The sequence below is a fragment of the Diorhabda carinulata genome, chromosome X (assembly GCF_026250575.1).
Source record: "Diorhabda carinulata isolate Delta chromosome X, icDioCari1.1, whole genome shotgun sequence".
Taxonomy (NCBI): domain Eukaryota; kingdom Metazoa; phylum Arthropoda; class Insecta; order Coleoptera; family Chrysomelidae; genus Diorhabda; species Diorhabda carinulata.
This window is the reverse complement of record NC_079472.1, coordinates 63,085,795-63,101,660: the sequence shown is the minus strand read 5'-3', so window position 1 is coordinate 63,101,660 and position 15,866 is coordinate 63,085,795. Positions and strand designations below refer to the sequence as shown.

At 30.0% G+C, this 15,866-nt stretch overlaps 3 protein-coding genes across 3 annotated transcripts; 1 reads left to right on the top strand and 2 right to left on the bottom strand.

Moving 5' to 3' along the window:
* Nucleotides 1-2,235: 2,235 nt before the first annotated feature.
* On the bottom strand, nt 2,236-3,336 carry LOC130901030 (gamma-secretase subunit Aph-1). Its single transcript, XM_057812095.1, has one exon. It carries the CDS (start codon nt 3,243-3,245, stop codon nt 2,514-2,516), a length of 732 nt encoding a protein of 243 aa, XP_057668078.1. The 5' UTR covers nt 3,246-3,336; the 3' UTR covers nt 2,236-2,513.
* A 481-nt stretch (nt 3,337-3,817) lies between these two features.
* Nucleotides 3,818-8,373, top strand: LOC130901917 (protein cornichon). Its single transcript, XM_057813605.1, has 3 exons — nt 3,818-4,069; nt 4,313-4,569; nt 7,995-8,373. Exons 1-3 carry the CDS (start codon nt 3,920-3,922, stop codon nt 8,020-8,022), a joined length of 435 nt encoding a protein of 144 aa, XP_057669588.1. The 5' UTR covers nt 3,818-3,919; the 3' UTR covers nt 8,023-8,373.
* Nucleotides 8,374-9,992: 1,619 nt separating this feature from the next.
* LOC130901803 (glia maturation factor beta) lies at nt 9,993-15,779 on the bottom strand. Its single transcript, XM_057813408.1, has 3 exons — nt 15,651-15,779; nt 15,495-15,594; nt 9,993-14,990 (listed from the first exon to the last, which is right to left on the bottom strand). The coding sequence occupies exons 1-3, from the start codon at nt 15,651-15,653 to the stop codon at nt 14,668-14,670; spliced, it is 426 nt and encodes a 141-aa protein (XP_057669391.1). The 5' UTR covers nt 15,654-15,779; the 3' UTR covers nt 9,993-14,667.
* Between the last annotated feature and the right edge of the window lie 87 nt (nt 15,780-15,866).

Below are 15,866 nucleotides of genomic sequence, written 5' to 3'. Positions count from 1 at the left end.
TTATGCTGTCACCGGGAAACTGCGTTAGGGAATTTACACATTTCTTAGAATATCTCGTAATACGAAAAAGATATCGACATGCGGTTTTCGATATTCTGTTGCTAATTTGGTCCACTTTTATATTTCTCAATTAAAACTGCATGTTTCCATTTAACATTTTTCGAGGATAGCTAGATTTAAAAAAATAAATAGCGCCCTCTAGCGTATACGTTACTCATTAGGTTGTTTTGAAATTTTAACTCTTACATTGGTACAAAGGAGCTCTCTTTAAAAAGACTAAGTTTGCATAGATAGGTTAAGTAGAGCTAAACTTCCATGGGTTTTTTCATAATAAAGTTCCCGCTTCCCCCCACCTCTTATTTGAAGAGATAGACTAAAACTTGTAAAATCAAATCAAAACGCTGAATTTCTTGAAGGATGCGATAATCATAGTTTAAATGCATCTTAATTAGGCAAAATTTGTGAATAATTCATTTTATAATTTTGGTATTTAATTACGCCCTCTGGCGGTGTACCTACAACTCTGTAAATAATTTCCAGGTTTTTCTCGAAGTCACTTTTTAACAAATTTTTTTCCCGAAGCTGTATTATGAACGGTTCCCAAGATATGGCCGAGAGCCATTCTTATTGCGACACCCGGTACTTTATAAATATCGATGTCCTTGAAATTTGATTTCACACACACAATCTGCCGCGCACTATAAACAAGGAAAATAATTAATATAAAAAATAATTGTAGACTATACATCAAAACTCAAAAACAAGCTGTTGATAAGAACGAGGAAGGCGATTGAAGTCGAATAGATATTTGACAAAACTTGAAAAATTTGTCTAATTTGACATTCCAAATTATAATAATAAATTTTCATATAATTATCACATTTAAAGTAAAGTTTTTACATTTTCGGTTTAAACTTGCCGCTATAACGCTCTTTACCAACATGGCGGTGTACTGACGTCAATATATAGGAAGCTTGTAAACACTTAACGACATTATTTAGTGTTTTGTGTTATGGAATATCTTTTTTAACTTATAAGTGATACGTAGTGTCTCGGTGTATTAATACTTCTTTGAAAACACCTGAAAAACTATTTATTCTCATACCTACAGCAAGAGGAAACGAAAAATGAAGTTACAACTTGCTCGAATAGATCCAGGAACCACAAATTTAATTGAGGAATGTTTGTTTACCACGATGCTAGAAATTTTGAACTTTAACAAGACTATGCTACGTCAAAAACTTCATTAAAATAATGTAAACACAGCAAATTTCCATTTCCTTACATACAGAATCTATGGTATACCAGGATCACTCGACAAGTTTTATATAAAAAGTTGATTAACGCAGGTGATATTACAAAATATGTGTCCAATTTTTTTCTATCGAATAATGTTAGTTATGTGAGTATGTAGTAAAAACAAAACTATAGATTTTGATTTTTCTATTTTAAACAACATATGGATAATCATATGATAATAATAGAATAAATTTATGATTCATCGATTTAACCCTATTTTACTTTCATTATTTCGGTGGGCGCCCTAGACGGGTGGGGTAAAAAACGAGTAGTGCGTTGGGTGTGTAGATATCTTGTCTATGCACGTCACAAAACACGTTTCCGTCACTATTATAGCATTTGTGCAGTAGTGTCGAAAACTATGAGCAACGTATCAATCTCAATCTCGTTAAATTTGAAAAAACTCGAACTGAGTGCCATAAATTGCTGCAAGAGGCCTATGGGGACAATTCTCTATCTCGTGCGCATGTTTTTGAGTGGTGTAAGCGGTTTAATGAGGACCGAGAGAGCACTGAAGATGACTAGTACCCAAGTCACCCTGTGACTGTTTCACTCTGGAAACAGTGACCAAAAGTAACAAAAAAAGGTGTGTGGTAAGGGTAAGGAAGTATAATGAAGGGAAGCATTCGAATGCACAATAATTTTTATAATAAAACCCTTTTTCGTAACCAGTCTCGTTATTTAATAGCCAGACCTCATATACATTGTTTAAAAGCAGTAACCGCCATTTTGATCAAAATTTAATGAAATATTTTATAATAATATGAACTAATTCAATGATAAGCATAAGAACTACAACAAAGTCAAAAAGTTCCAGAATTGATAAATATTTTCATGGTGTTTACTAAAATCTGCATTATCTCAAAAGTAACATTTGTAGAGATACTGCCTCCTTTCTTAGGAAGTATATTAAAATGAGATTAATAAAAACAAACATTATTTTGGCTAAGAGAAATATATATTTTCGTTTTTTACATTATTACAAGATTTTAAACAACAATAAATATTATATAAATGGAAAAGTACCAAAATATAGTTTAAAAAAACATTTTAGTAGCAATAAGCACTTCCAAATCTAAAAAGTCTTGTTTAATGTATGCATTATAAATCTGTTATTACAATATTCTAGAAATTTGATACAGTACAATAAATATCTGGCTATTGATGTTAAAATTTGTCCATTGGACAGTAATTCTATATAGTAAATTAATAATTTAAATTGTTGCTTTGAATTTCAACCCATTTGTTAATGAATGGATTGTTCCCCCCGCAATTTTTAGAGCAAAACAACCAGTGAAAATCATTAATATGTACAAAGTAGTAATACATTCCCAATAATTGTATTGACTATTCAATAATGTTAAATATGAAGCTAATAAATGTGACAGAATAACATAACCCAAATTTATATAGTTTCTATTATCGCACGCATTAAAAAATATGACACTCCAAAAAGTATTTAATAGAATAAAACATAAACCAATTGCTGAGCTCGTTAAGAAAAAGGTTTCCTTTCCTGCCTTCAATCCCATAGTTCCTGGTCCGACTGCATCAGCTAATATATTTATTAGGGAAAAAGCTCCACTCATAATTCCAAATCCTAAGCCACTCACGTAAGCCAATATGTGTTTATTTTCAGTTAAAGTGGTACTATTTTCTGTAATTTTCTTTAAACCATACTCTGCTCTTCGAAGTATTTTATAAATAGCGAATCTGAAGATTTCTTGAAATAATACTGTATAGAATATCGCAAACTGGAGATACGTTTTAATAGGAATTAATGCAACCCACACAATCGATGATAAAAGTAGCGAGACTAACCAGAAAAATGCTGCAGCAACCAGGATAATAATTCGTATAGGATCATGTGCAATTGTAAACACGAACATTGTAAATGGTGGCCCGAAGGCTAGGCATGTGCAACCAAAAAACTCTGCTAATGTCATTTTATTGTCAACATTTGTTGTAGCTACTTAAATAAACTAAAATGTATTTATTTACAATACATTGAACTGACACTGCAATTGTCAAAATGAGTGATTGATGTGTCAATAACTCATTAACGTGAAGATAGCGTTTGTAGATGAATCTTAATCCATATGTCCGTAATTTTTGATAAAATATTTACGGTAAAGGAGCATTTTAAAATTTATTAAGATCATAACAAAAGTGCCAATACGATGGTTTAGATTTACATATAGATAATACTTATAATTTTACAATTCAAAATCTTCTGTGATTGAAAAAGTTAGTACAGATAAAATATAAATTATAACCTAATGTGGTTCATTACTTTTAGAACTTACTCTAAATGAATCTTGTCTATAATTAAATTACGACTAAACCTTCAATTATTAACTCTAAAATAAATTTTATAGGGGGTAATATTCGATATGGAGACTACCTTTAGTGTACACTTAAATCAAGTAGTCCCGTTGTAGTATTGTTTTTTAACATATATATCTATGATCTAAGCAAATCTTGCAACTACTTCACACCGCTTCGAATATTAATTTTCAATTGTCATCGTAATGTCAATGGTAAACCATAACCTACGGGGTTATTGAATTAAAAAAAAATAGTCATTCAATAATTTATTTGGAGTTTAGAGAATTAAAAAATGGCATTTAATTTTCCAGCATTTGCATATATAATTGCTCTTGTTGTAGATGCATTTTTAATATTCTTTTCTCTCTTCCACGTAATAGCTTTTGATGAACTAAAAACTGATTATAAAAATCCAATTGATCAATGTAATAGTCTAAACCCGGTAAGTCTCATTTAACTTGATTAGTATGAATTATATTAAAATGTGCTTTAAAACAAGTTTTTATTGAGGAAAGATTGCTCATGATTTAAATAAAATCAAAGAATCAATAATGTGAGGTTATGATATTTACTATAATTTAATTATTAAATAATGTAATTTCAATTAGAGCTTTGTAACGGCTCATTGGTAGTTTCTATTTTACAGTGTTTTAATTATGAGTTTTAAGTATATTTTCATTTACAGCTAGTATTACCGGAATATTTACTTCATTTAATTTTCAATATTCTTTTTGCTGCTTCTGGAGAATGGTTCTCCTTATTCCTGAACATTCCCTTAATAGCCTACCACATCAACAGATATCGCACAAGACCTGTGATGTCAGGTTATGGTATATATGATCCCACAAGTATCATGAATGCAGATGTACTTACAAGGTGTCAAAGAGAAGGATGGATCAAATTGGCTTTCTACTTATTAAGCTTTTTCTACTACCTCTACGGGTATGTTATAGCTCTAGAAAGTTTCCATATTGAACACACATGAGAACATTTTGTATTGTTTGGTTTTTTAATTATTGGACATTATTATTTATAATATACATAAGAATGATTTGTTTTGTTTCTACTGTCTTAGGCTGATAAAATTGACTATGCTTATCTTATATTTAATTAATAGTTTTATTAACTGTATGTGATAATTTTTTGGAATCTAGCATGACGAAACTTGAAAACAAGTAATTAATAAAAGCTTTGTTACTCTTTTTTAAATGAAGAATAATTTTCTCAAAAAAATCTTAATATTTTGACTAAAGATGTCTTATCCCTACTAAATCATATTGATTGAATTTTCTAGTCTTCACTGTTGTTCTAGTTTATTGAGTAAACTGTTATGGATAATGTTCATTTTAAATACTAAAAATATCCTCAGTTGATTAGATAGATAGTTCGTCCCCATATGCAATTGATACCATTGCTATATCGGGAAACAAGGTTAAAAGCTGCCAATTTAACAGCTCATTAAAATGATTTGGTATAATTCACACTGACTACATATTCAAAAAAATCAAAAACTAAACTTTTTTATTCCAAAATTTTCTTTAAAATACAAGGTTTCAAGAAAGTAAAGCCAATTTGAGTGACATTTAATTACATTCTCAAGTGCTGGTTGAAGGGGTATACTTTACATCACAATTTTCTACATACAAACCTTTTTGAGATTCTATTGTGCTGTTTGTAAATTTTATATCATCAACAAAACCTAAAATTAATGAATTAATGTCTATTACCAACATTATTAAAGTGCAAACCAAAACTGTTTTGAACTGCAAATTGGTGAAATACAAACTGGGTCAGTGACTACAACTTGGTGAATGGTTCCATGTTTCAACAGAACCTTTTCATATTCTTCTGGCTTAAAAATAGTGTCCTTCTGTTTCAAATCTTTCTCAATCAATTTGAAAACCCTGTGCAAAATAAAGGGTAAACAACGCGTAGAGGACTGAGGGTAGTCTCGTGATAAAACTAGGCGCTGCTATAGGCCAATTTGGATTTGGCAGATTTTGAAACTGAAAATGGCATAACTGCCTTTAGATTTGGCAGATATTGCAACTAAACCTCAAGTCTTTTAAATACACTAGGATGTAGCTACAAAATGACAATTGTACTGAATTTAGAATGGAAAATTCTATAAGAAACAATATCAAACTTAACTTTGAAAAAACTTGGTGGTTTTTGTTTCTAGACACCTTAGATATTTTTGATAGCATCCATTTTTTTTTCTAGTCAGTACTTTATAAATCTTGTAAGACTGATTCAAAAATGATTTAACAGGGCATCATTTGTATTATGAGTAATTTTACAAAATGCAATTATGACATATCTCAGATAATGATAGCTGCTTTAAAATTTTGAAACCTTCGGAACAAGCACTTTTTTATATTTGTCGAAATAAAAATTTAAGTAACAAACAAAATTTGGCATTATTAGGTTTCCTTGTATAATATCAAATGAGGTAGATGGTGTTATTGATTCCAACTCATTTTAATGTGGTTTATAATTTAGAACTTATTATTTCGATTCAACCTTTCCTCTATTTGTTACTTTTACAACTTTGAGCCTCTCTGTACTTCAAACTATTTATTTTTACAAATTATATTTTTTTATCTAGTATTTACACAGGTTTTGTTATCAAGACTGCTGTTTATGTGCTAACGATAAGATTAGTAGTTACAAGGTTTTTTCTATTAAATTTTAAGACTTCACTGAAGTTTGTTGCACTAAACTAATATAATATCTGACATATATTTTTATACAGAATTAACTACTGTTCTGTTAAGGTATGTGGTTAATCAAACAAATCAAATTTATTCCAAATTACAGACTCATCATATATAATTAATATGTTTGGTAAATCCACACTATTACCCAGTTGTTATGTTTTGTGAGTAGAATGAGAAAATCAAACAGGCTCAAAAATTTATTTCTTATGACAATCAAAACTAAATGTGCAACTATTCGCCAGTATGTCTTTCTAACTTATATTACTGGTCTCTCATGTAATGTTGTTTGGGTTTTATAACAATTTAAGATTCCACAAGAATTTGTCTTTGTATTTTTGTATTTACGAATATAAGAGTAAAAACTTTTCCAAGGGACACATAATATTGAAAATATTTTTCTATAAATGCACATTGTACCAAATATGGGGTGGTATAAAAGACTCTATTGCATTGTTTTGAATAAATGATAGAGACATTCATACTATAACTGGAACAATAATTAGAGATGTTAATGACAAACTAACATTCATAAATCGACTTGATGAAAGAAATCACTAATAATAGTCTTGTTAGTTCAATTTCAACCAATGGTTTAGTAGTTTTTGTGTTTTTTCGTCAATTTGAAACTCCATGTTATTTTTGAACTACTCATTCCATGCTTTTATGTCCCTGGTAAAAAATTCCATATCCTTTTCCAGAGTTTAACTTTTATTTTGTCCTGTTTCTTCTCTCTAGCCGATCAATTATCGTTGGGTCTTTATTGATAATTTATTTTATCTATTATCCAAGCCCACACGTATTTTGTAACAAGTTCCGATACCTATAAAGATTATTTTCGAATACAAATGCTTCCTGACAATGCTCCAGTCTACACCGATTCGCTTTCCAAGGCTACTGTACAGGAATGTGGCTTCACAGATATATATTTTCCTTTTATTTCCACACAATTCTTAGAATGTCTTACTAAAGCTTCTATCGCATTATAATTTAATCGTCGCTGTTAAATATTTCATCCCTTAACTCGGTTTTCAGCTTTGCAAACAAATAAATAGTCTGGCAGGACCAGATCAGGGTTATATGGTGGGTGTTTAATCTCTGGGAAGCTACATAGCTACCATAGACGAATGTAGCTTTGCAGATATTCATTCTTCCTTTATTTCCACACATTTCTTAGAATATTTGACTAAAGCTTCTATATCATTATAATTTAAACGTCGCTGTTAATCTTTTACTGCCTAACTCGGTCTTTAGCTTTGCGATCAAAAAGTAGTCGGACGAAACCAAATCAGGGCTATAAGGTGGGTGTTTAATCTCTGTGAAGCCATATTCGTAGTAGAGTGGAGCATTGTCATAAAGCTTTAGATTATTTTTTAATAAAATTTAAAATGACTGTACTAAACTTTGATTCTGAAAACTATATAAATGGTGCATTTTTTACTCTGATAAAAATATTTTCTTAGTACAAAATATTTGAACGTAATCGAATCTACTTTTGGGTGATAATATTTTTTTTATTGAATATTGATTAAATCTTTTTTGGTCGAATCACTTGATAACAGTGATTGAATGTTGTGTTGGAAACATTTTTACTCTTATAGAAAATGTTTTTCAGAACCGAAATCCCTAATGTTTCCCTATTTGTTCCAGAATGATATACGTTTTAATTTCCAACTGAGAATTGACGGCCAGCTCGACCGTAAATCAAGAAATGTTCGTTAATTTATAAAAACAAAAAAAAACAAATACAAAGACAGTTGGGAATTCGGTTCTCGATATTATGCCGATTTTTTTTCTGACGATGAAAGACTTGTTGGAGGAATAGAAATGCATAATTTGAAGAACTGGCCCCAATAAACCACCAGGTATGCTGGAAACGTACTTTAATTTTTTTTTGTCGTTTGTGATTGTATGTTTTGTTTAAACTTACTATTAGATATTATAGAATTTACTGCACTATTATAATATAATAAATAATTTATATTCATTTTGTAATATAAAATATTTTAATTGAAATAGAATTTAAAAACATTTTTTTATTTCTCTTCCAGTCTTAACTACCTTAAATCGTTCATTACATCTTCTATCTACTTGATCCTTGGTTCCTACCTATAATTAAATTAGTTTATACGAAGGTTGTCCATAAAATAAGAATTCCAAGGACACTAGGAATGCTGTTAGAGGGGATTTGACGAGACTGGAATGTACTTTCACCCCCTTTCTCCCTGTGCCCGCCCCAGCGAGTTGTCTACGACGTTTATTCTTGTCTTGGTAGCCGTAAATGATGGAGCTTCCATTTGATTCTCACGCCTAGTGCGAATTTATCTTTTTGTGTGCATTGAACGTTCCCCTGGTAGCCATTCAATTCCAACTGTGTGCAGTGTATGAGTAATTTGGAAAGAATACTGTCTCACAGTCCAGACTTGGCCCCCAGTGCATACAATTTCTTCCTTGAATTGAAAAAATACATTTTACAACCGGCGAAGAGCTGAAAGAAGTGGTTCCAAGGTATCTCCGCGGTTCGGCGGCAAACTTCTACGACTCTGGCATAAACAAGATGGTGCCGCATGCAAAAATGCATTGATCTAAACGGAGATTATGTTAAAAAATAGAAAGCTTTATATATGTGTATGAAAATAAACATGTTTTATTTCGAAATCAGCAGTTAAGTGAAACATTAATGCCGATTGGTCGATAGAAATCGGCAGTGAAATCGCCTTTTACTGCCTAGGCACTGAAGTAACAGAACTGTCATTCGCTTCATATTCGACAGGAGTCGATTAGGTATATGTCAACCAGCTTAGAACCTTTTAACATCAAGAATAATTCCCACTGTTCTATTACCAATAATATAAAAAAAAAATGAAAACAAATATTTTGGCTAGTATTCACTGAAATTTCTTTTTTGTTACTTGTCTCGTCTCCAGCTTCGTGAAAACAAAAAATCGTAACTTAATCGTTCGATTTAACAGTAATAAAACTTGCAACACCGGAAACTGATGCTGTCAATGATTAGAATTCAATTTCTCCTGATACACGAGTCATAATTCCATTTACATTTTTTATATTAAGAATTTGTTCGATGACTACCAACGTCAAAACTTCAAATAGCATAAAAGGTTGGTGATTATGAAAAATAACAAACAAAACAAAAAATTGTGACACAATTGCCCGACTTAACAGAAATACAACTGGCAATAGCGGAAACTGATGCTGTCAATAATTAGAATTCAATTTCTCCTGATACACGAGTCATAATTCCACTTACACTTTCGATATTAAGAATTTGTTCGATGACCACTAACGTCAATATTTAAAATAGCATAAAAGGTTAGTGATTATGATAAATAACAAACAAAAAATGAAAAAATGTGACAACTTTGTCCGATTTAACAGCAATACAACTGACAACACCGGAAACTCATACTGTCAATAATTGCAATTAAACTCCTCCTTATACACGAGTCATAATTTCACTTACACTTTCGATATCAAGAAAGAAATTAATGTAGAAAAGTCACATGTCAAAAATCTGCAGGAGACTTTCGCTTTCGAAATGGTGCAAAATCGCTTTCGTACATCTGTTGGGTGATTACTAGGAAATACTGAAAAGGAGGAGGAGGATTTGGAAAATAATACGAATAGAAATTGTATTAGTTGTTTTATTATGCTAATTATCAAAACTGCATTCCATAATATTTCTGTTTTTATGTTTCTTACTTACATTGTATACACAAGTATTTGGTTAACTTTGGAATGTATTCAACAGTTTTTTTGGCAAGTTAAATTGTTAGATTTCTATACATCAATATAGTTTTATATTAATTGATATAAAATATATTCAAACAAGTTAAATTTATATTTTCAGGTACCTATCTAATGTACGCTACGTTTTCTTTCTTTTTTTTAATTAGCATTCTGTTAGGTCTTACATAAATCGATATTTAGATTAATAAAAAAATCCCAATATAAAAATAATTTGTAAAAAGAACTAATACTGAAGTGGTCATCATTAACAATTAGAAACTTCCCCCAACAAAAGACTAATCAAATTTTTTAAAAAATATACATATAAAGCTCGTATTATATTTGTTAAATTCGTTCAAATATTTGTCAATTCATATATTTTGTTATCACAAAAAACATTGTTAAATATTTGTCTAAATTAATACTATACTTAGATCTTCTAATGCAATTCAAAGTTTGTAAATTAGACTAGCAGAATTAGCAAAATTGTAAAAAACTTCGACCTTAACTGACTAAACTTAACCGGAAAGATTAAAAGGAAACGCACAAAAATTTTTAAATTATATCACGCCATGTATAGTTCTTCCAATATCAATTTCAGAAAACAGTTATACGAGGAACAATCATTATTTCATAAATACGCACGGCAAACATCTAACAAACCGTCAGTCCACATGGACTCTTTTTTTTTGGATAGAAATTTTGGATGTTTCCATTCTAGTGGTATTGGAAGAGATTTATTGATATGGACGGTATGTTAGGAAGATGGTTGATCTGAAGAGTCCAATCTAAGACTCGAATCTTTTTGACTTGAAATGGTAAACTTTGATTCTTCTATTGTAAATGGCTGGGTAGTAACATTGATGTTGTATCTTTCTGTTTGAACAGCTATCGTAGAAAAGATAATGAACATCATTTTGAAACCTTCAGGTCTCTTAAAACAGCTCAAATAAGTTGAATACAGGTTGTTAAAACAAAATTTGTTATTATTTGCAATCCTGAAATTATAGAATAATAACATTGATCAGAATTTACTGAAATGAAAGTTTAAAGAGAATTTGTTTAAAATAAAAAAATGATGTTTGTGTTAGAAAATTGACATTATCATCAGTGACGTAGCTAGCAAAAAGTAATATTCACATTTAACAATCTATATTTTTTAATTTAATTCAATTGACAAATACTGGAACAATTTTTTACTAATTCTAGAATATATTAGCATTTATTTGTTATTTTATGATATAAATAAAATATTTTGTTTCCATTAACAAGAAAAAAACTATTCGTTGACAAATATTTTCAACCCATCAAGGTCTAGTGCTGCCAAATGCGCAAATTTCAAAAAAATTTAAGAAAGTATTGGATAGATGGCAGCATATATATGTACTTGGCTGTGTATAACGTCTTCTTTATTCATGGCAACTTGCAGATAGCGGTCAAATAGCTGTTTATCAGCAGGTTAATGGAACTTCTCGTGGTGGTGCCGATAAAAATAGACATACGGTTCGAATAAGTACAAATTCTCATTTCACCAGAAACAAATATTCATACTTTTGTGTTGTGGTATTTAAAAACATGTTTCTATAAGAAAATTTATTGATAATACCGATTTGCGTAACACCTGCACTTGTTTAGTTTAATATGGCAACTCTACAAACAACAACAAAGTTTCGATGTGAAATAATATGCAAATTTTTCACATTTTTTTTTCAAACGCGGCTTTTCTTTAGAGAAATCACTTCAAATTGTATATTCTGATGAACTACCAGTGGACTCAATATATATTGAACCCCCCGAACCCAGTTTTCTTACTGGTGGATGAAAATTACAATGATTCTAACATAGATAGGCTTCCTGGTTGCCAATTAGCAGCTGGCAGGAATTGGTTTTAGCAGATGGGCATAGAATTGGTCTTACTGAAGAAGATATAACCAACGATATCAATACTAAAGGAAAATCATATATTACAGAAGCGGTTCAAACAGAAATCTTTAAAAGCATCACCTACACAGCCAGTGTTAAAACTACAGCTAAATCAATCTTAAAAGATTTGTTGCTGTATGATACTGTGTTTTTTTTTGCATGCCTTTAGAGATTTTGTTGGAATGATGTCTAATACTTCATTGTTTTTGGAAACAGTTGAAGTTAACATAAGTGACGCTACAAATTATATAAAAAAATGGCAGTTTGATTTAATACTGTTTGGAGAATCTGGTCAATTGATTAAAAGCAATGGGAAGCATTTGCAGAATTTCCTCGCGTCAACTGATGATTAAGAGCCAGACAGGATTAAATATAAAAATAATATTTTAAGTGGCACAAAAATTCTCTTTTTTTCTTCTGCAAAAAGAAAAAACTCTGCTAACATACCAAATGGAAAAAAGAACTTTAAGGAGTTTTGCAAAAATACAAGTAGCAATATTGCAGACAGATTCTTTGGAGAAGGAGGCCCTGGAAACTGTGCCTGTGTTCTCATGGCTCAGAAGGGGCCATGTTTCCACCAATAAACGGAAATTAACAGGGAAAGTGATGACATCAGATACGACAGACTCGACCACTTTCTGATAAGTGTGCCAGATAAAAAAAATATTTTTTGTATTAGTTTAATAACAAAAATTTTTGTCAACTAGTTTTTGTCAATTATTTGGGTTCTCGTGGGTTAAATTTCTGTCAACCCAATATTCAAATTATCACTATAAAAATCTTCCGTTTCAACAAATCAATCATAATTATATAGGGTGTTTCAAAAAATGATTGACCCATTACCCAAAGTAAAAACTGTAACTTATTACATACTTATCAATGGATCTATCTTTTAATAAACCACCCTGTACATGAGATACAAAATAATGTTATAATTTAAATCGACTGAATAATACTATTGATGGATATAATGAAATATTAATAAATAGGCTTAATCTCGACGATTACAAAATAAGTTTTATTTTTAATTTCAACCAGAAAAGGAACAAATTCTATATGATTTCCTTGTCTAGACAATTTAAAAATATATTTTGATATTTGCCAATTCAAATCACTGAGAACACGTTTAAATATAAATTTGATATCAAACTAAATTCGAATAGGAACGTTTGAGATCAGATTTCATTAATAAGATCATTTATTGCTTTGTGAATGAATTGATCCATATTGTACATGTTAAAAAATCAATACTTAAATATACAAAAAAAATATTCAAAAAGTATTACATGGAATTATAAATTGTGGCACTTAAATTATGAACAATATGTATTTAAAAATGTGAATATACTGACAAACAAAAAATTTGCCTTTTATGGCTAATACAGGTGCTGAAGGAATAGGGGTAATCACAGGGTTGACTCCTATGGAGCTCCGATTAAAAGAGAAGAAAAGACATGTACGACGGAGTGTCGAAGGAAGATGGAAGAACAAATATTATCAATAGGCAAGGGAAATCGGACAACGGAACATATGACCGATGGACCCGCTGACTCATCCCTATTATTGAAGTCTGAATAAACAAGAAACAACAGACTACTTCTTAACATAAGCACTCACAGGCCATGGATGCTTTCACAGGTAGCTTTATACCAGGCAGAGATAAGACATTCCTAAATGCCTCTACTGCAGTGTGAAAGACTGCTCCAGAGGGGAAGATATGAAAAACTTGTATACCCAGAAATTTTGAATATTGCCAACATGATGGAAGGCTTGTTAGAATCAGAAGAGTGCACCTATGAAGTGATTTGGGCTATAATGGAAACCAAAGAGAAAGAAAGTAGGAACTAGACATAACAACAGACATTCAAATTATGGCATTATTTGAAGACTTAAGTAGTAGATGTATAAAGTAATTTCTAAAATTTTCACTATGGCAGATTGTTTGTTTATCAGTACAGCCATGATTCTTGAAATAATATATTCTGGTGAGATCATTCAAGTAACTAACAGATAGAGGATACAATAAAAGTCCCCAATATTAAAAATAAAAACCAAATTTTGTTTCTAATTAACAGCCTAGAGTTTTAAAAGGGAATTAAGCCTGAATTTTACATTTTTCAGTTCCCTGAAGTTGTCTTTAGAAATAGTAAGACAACTATAGAAAAATAGGACCAAATAGATATTGAATATTGAAATTAATCTTATAAGTAAGAGTTTTTCAACTTAAACTTAATTTAAAACCACAAGGAAAAGTTTTGAATATCATTAGGAATTTTTATGCCATTGCAGAATAATTGATTTTGACTGTTATTTCATTAATTAATAAATATTACTTATTTAAAATTATAAATTTATTAATTAAATTAATTAAAAATAATTTATAATTAATGTTTCAATTTCTGTTATAGAACAAAAGATTATTTGTAATAGAATGTTATTGAATAAAGCTCATTTTGTTCATAAATTTCTGAAACTATCAATTTTTCATTTCTTAATTTGATGTATACATATGTGTATAAAAAATAACAAAATGGTAAATAATATTATTAAAAAGTATATGTAATGTTCAAATAAAAACTTTTTCAAGATACCAAATAAATTGTTATGTTTACTTTTGATTTAATTTTTAAATGGTAAATAATAGGCCTACCTATTAATTTCCCAATTTTTCCAACAACCATTCTTCTGTTAAATCTTCCAACTCTCTAATTTCATATCCTCTAGTGAGTTCAGATTCTTGTTGTAAGGCTAGTTTTGATCCCGCATACATCATCTGCAATTCCGCGTGACTATCTCTTGGTGTAAAAAAAATGAAACACAAAGGGTAAGAAACTCTTCCGTCTTTATGTTCTTGTCTATATGATAGGATAATATAACGAGGTTGGTGGCTAGGTAAAGTTTCCTGTAACTGATCAACAGAAATGTCCTCAATTTTTTCATCTATAATAATTTCTTGCTTTTCCCTATCAACTTTAACTGAAAATAAATTGAGAATGGATGGGAAGTTAAAGGAACATATTACTGAACAATTCGTTATAAATTTATTTTTATATAAAAACAAGTAACTGAAATCGTCGCACTCTCGACTATAGCGCATCTTTTACCATTAGCAATCAGCAATTTTAAAAAAAATCTTAGTTTACAGAGCAAAGTTTCCATGAAAAATATCAATAATTTCATTTATTCAATAATTTTTTCCTCATTATTTCTTGACAATTCTCATAATAATTGGTTTATGAAATGATAAATATGATTCATAAATAGAAATTGCAATTTCTTTAAATTGGCAAGCAGATCTACAGCTATACAAGAATTAAATACAAAAAATGTGAGCTCGATACGTGCTTCCCGAGAGAATATATCGCTGCTACAGATAGACGGACGGATAAAAAACGCTAGTTTTTTACGTAAAAAATGCGCTAAAAACTCGTTGATAATCGATTTTTTAAAAATCATAATTTATAAAGTTTATATACTTACGGACTAAGGCTGCTGTGTCATTAGATTTTCTGAATCTAAATTCCTTTAATGCTTGCTTAACTTCCGGAGTTACGCTGCATATGTTTACACTTCCTCCCGACTAAAATTAACTGTTGATATAACACTAATTCTATTATTTAAAAAATAAGTACTTACCATAATTTAATAATTTCGACAATTTCTTGTAACCTAAATTTTTAAATTAGTACAAAAACAATGCCAAAAACATTAACTTAACCTAAAAGGTATGACAGTAAATGATTTGGGGTTATGGGGCGTTGTTTATATTATCCACAGAATTAAGTACTTAGATTGAGAACTACACGATAAACCACAGAGTATAGATGATTTTTAAATTAAAAATTTATTTTT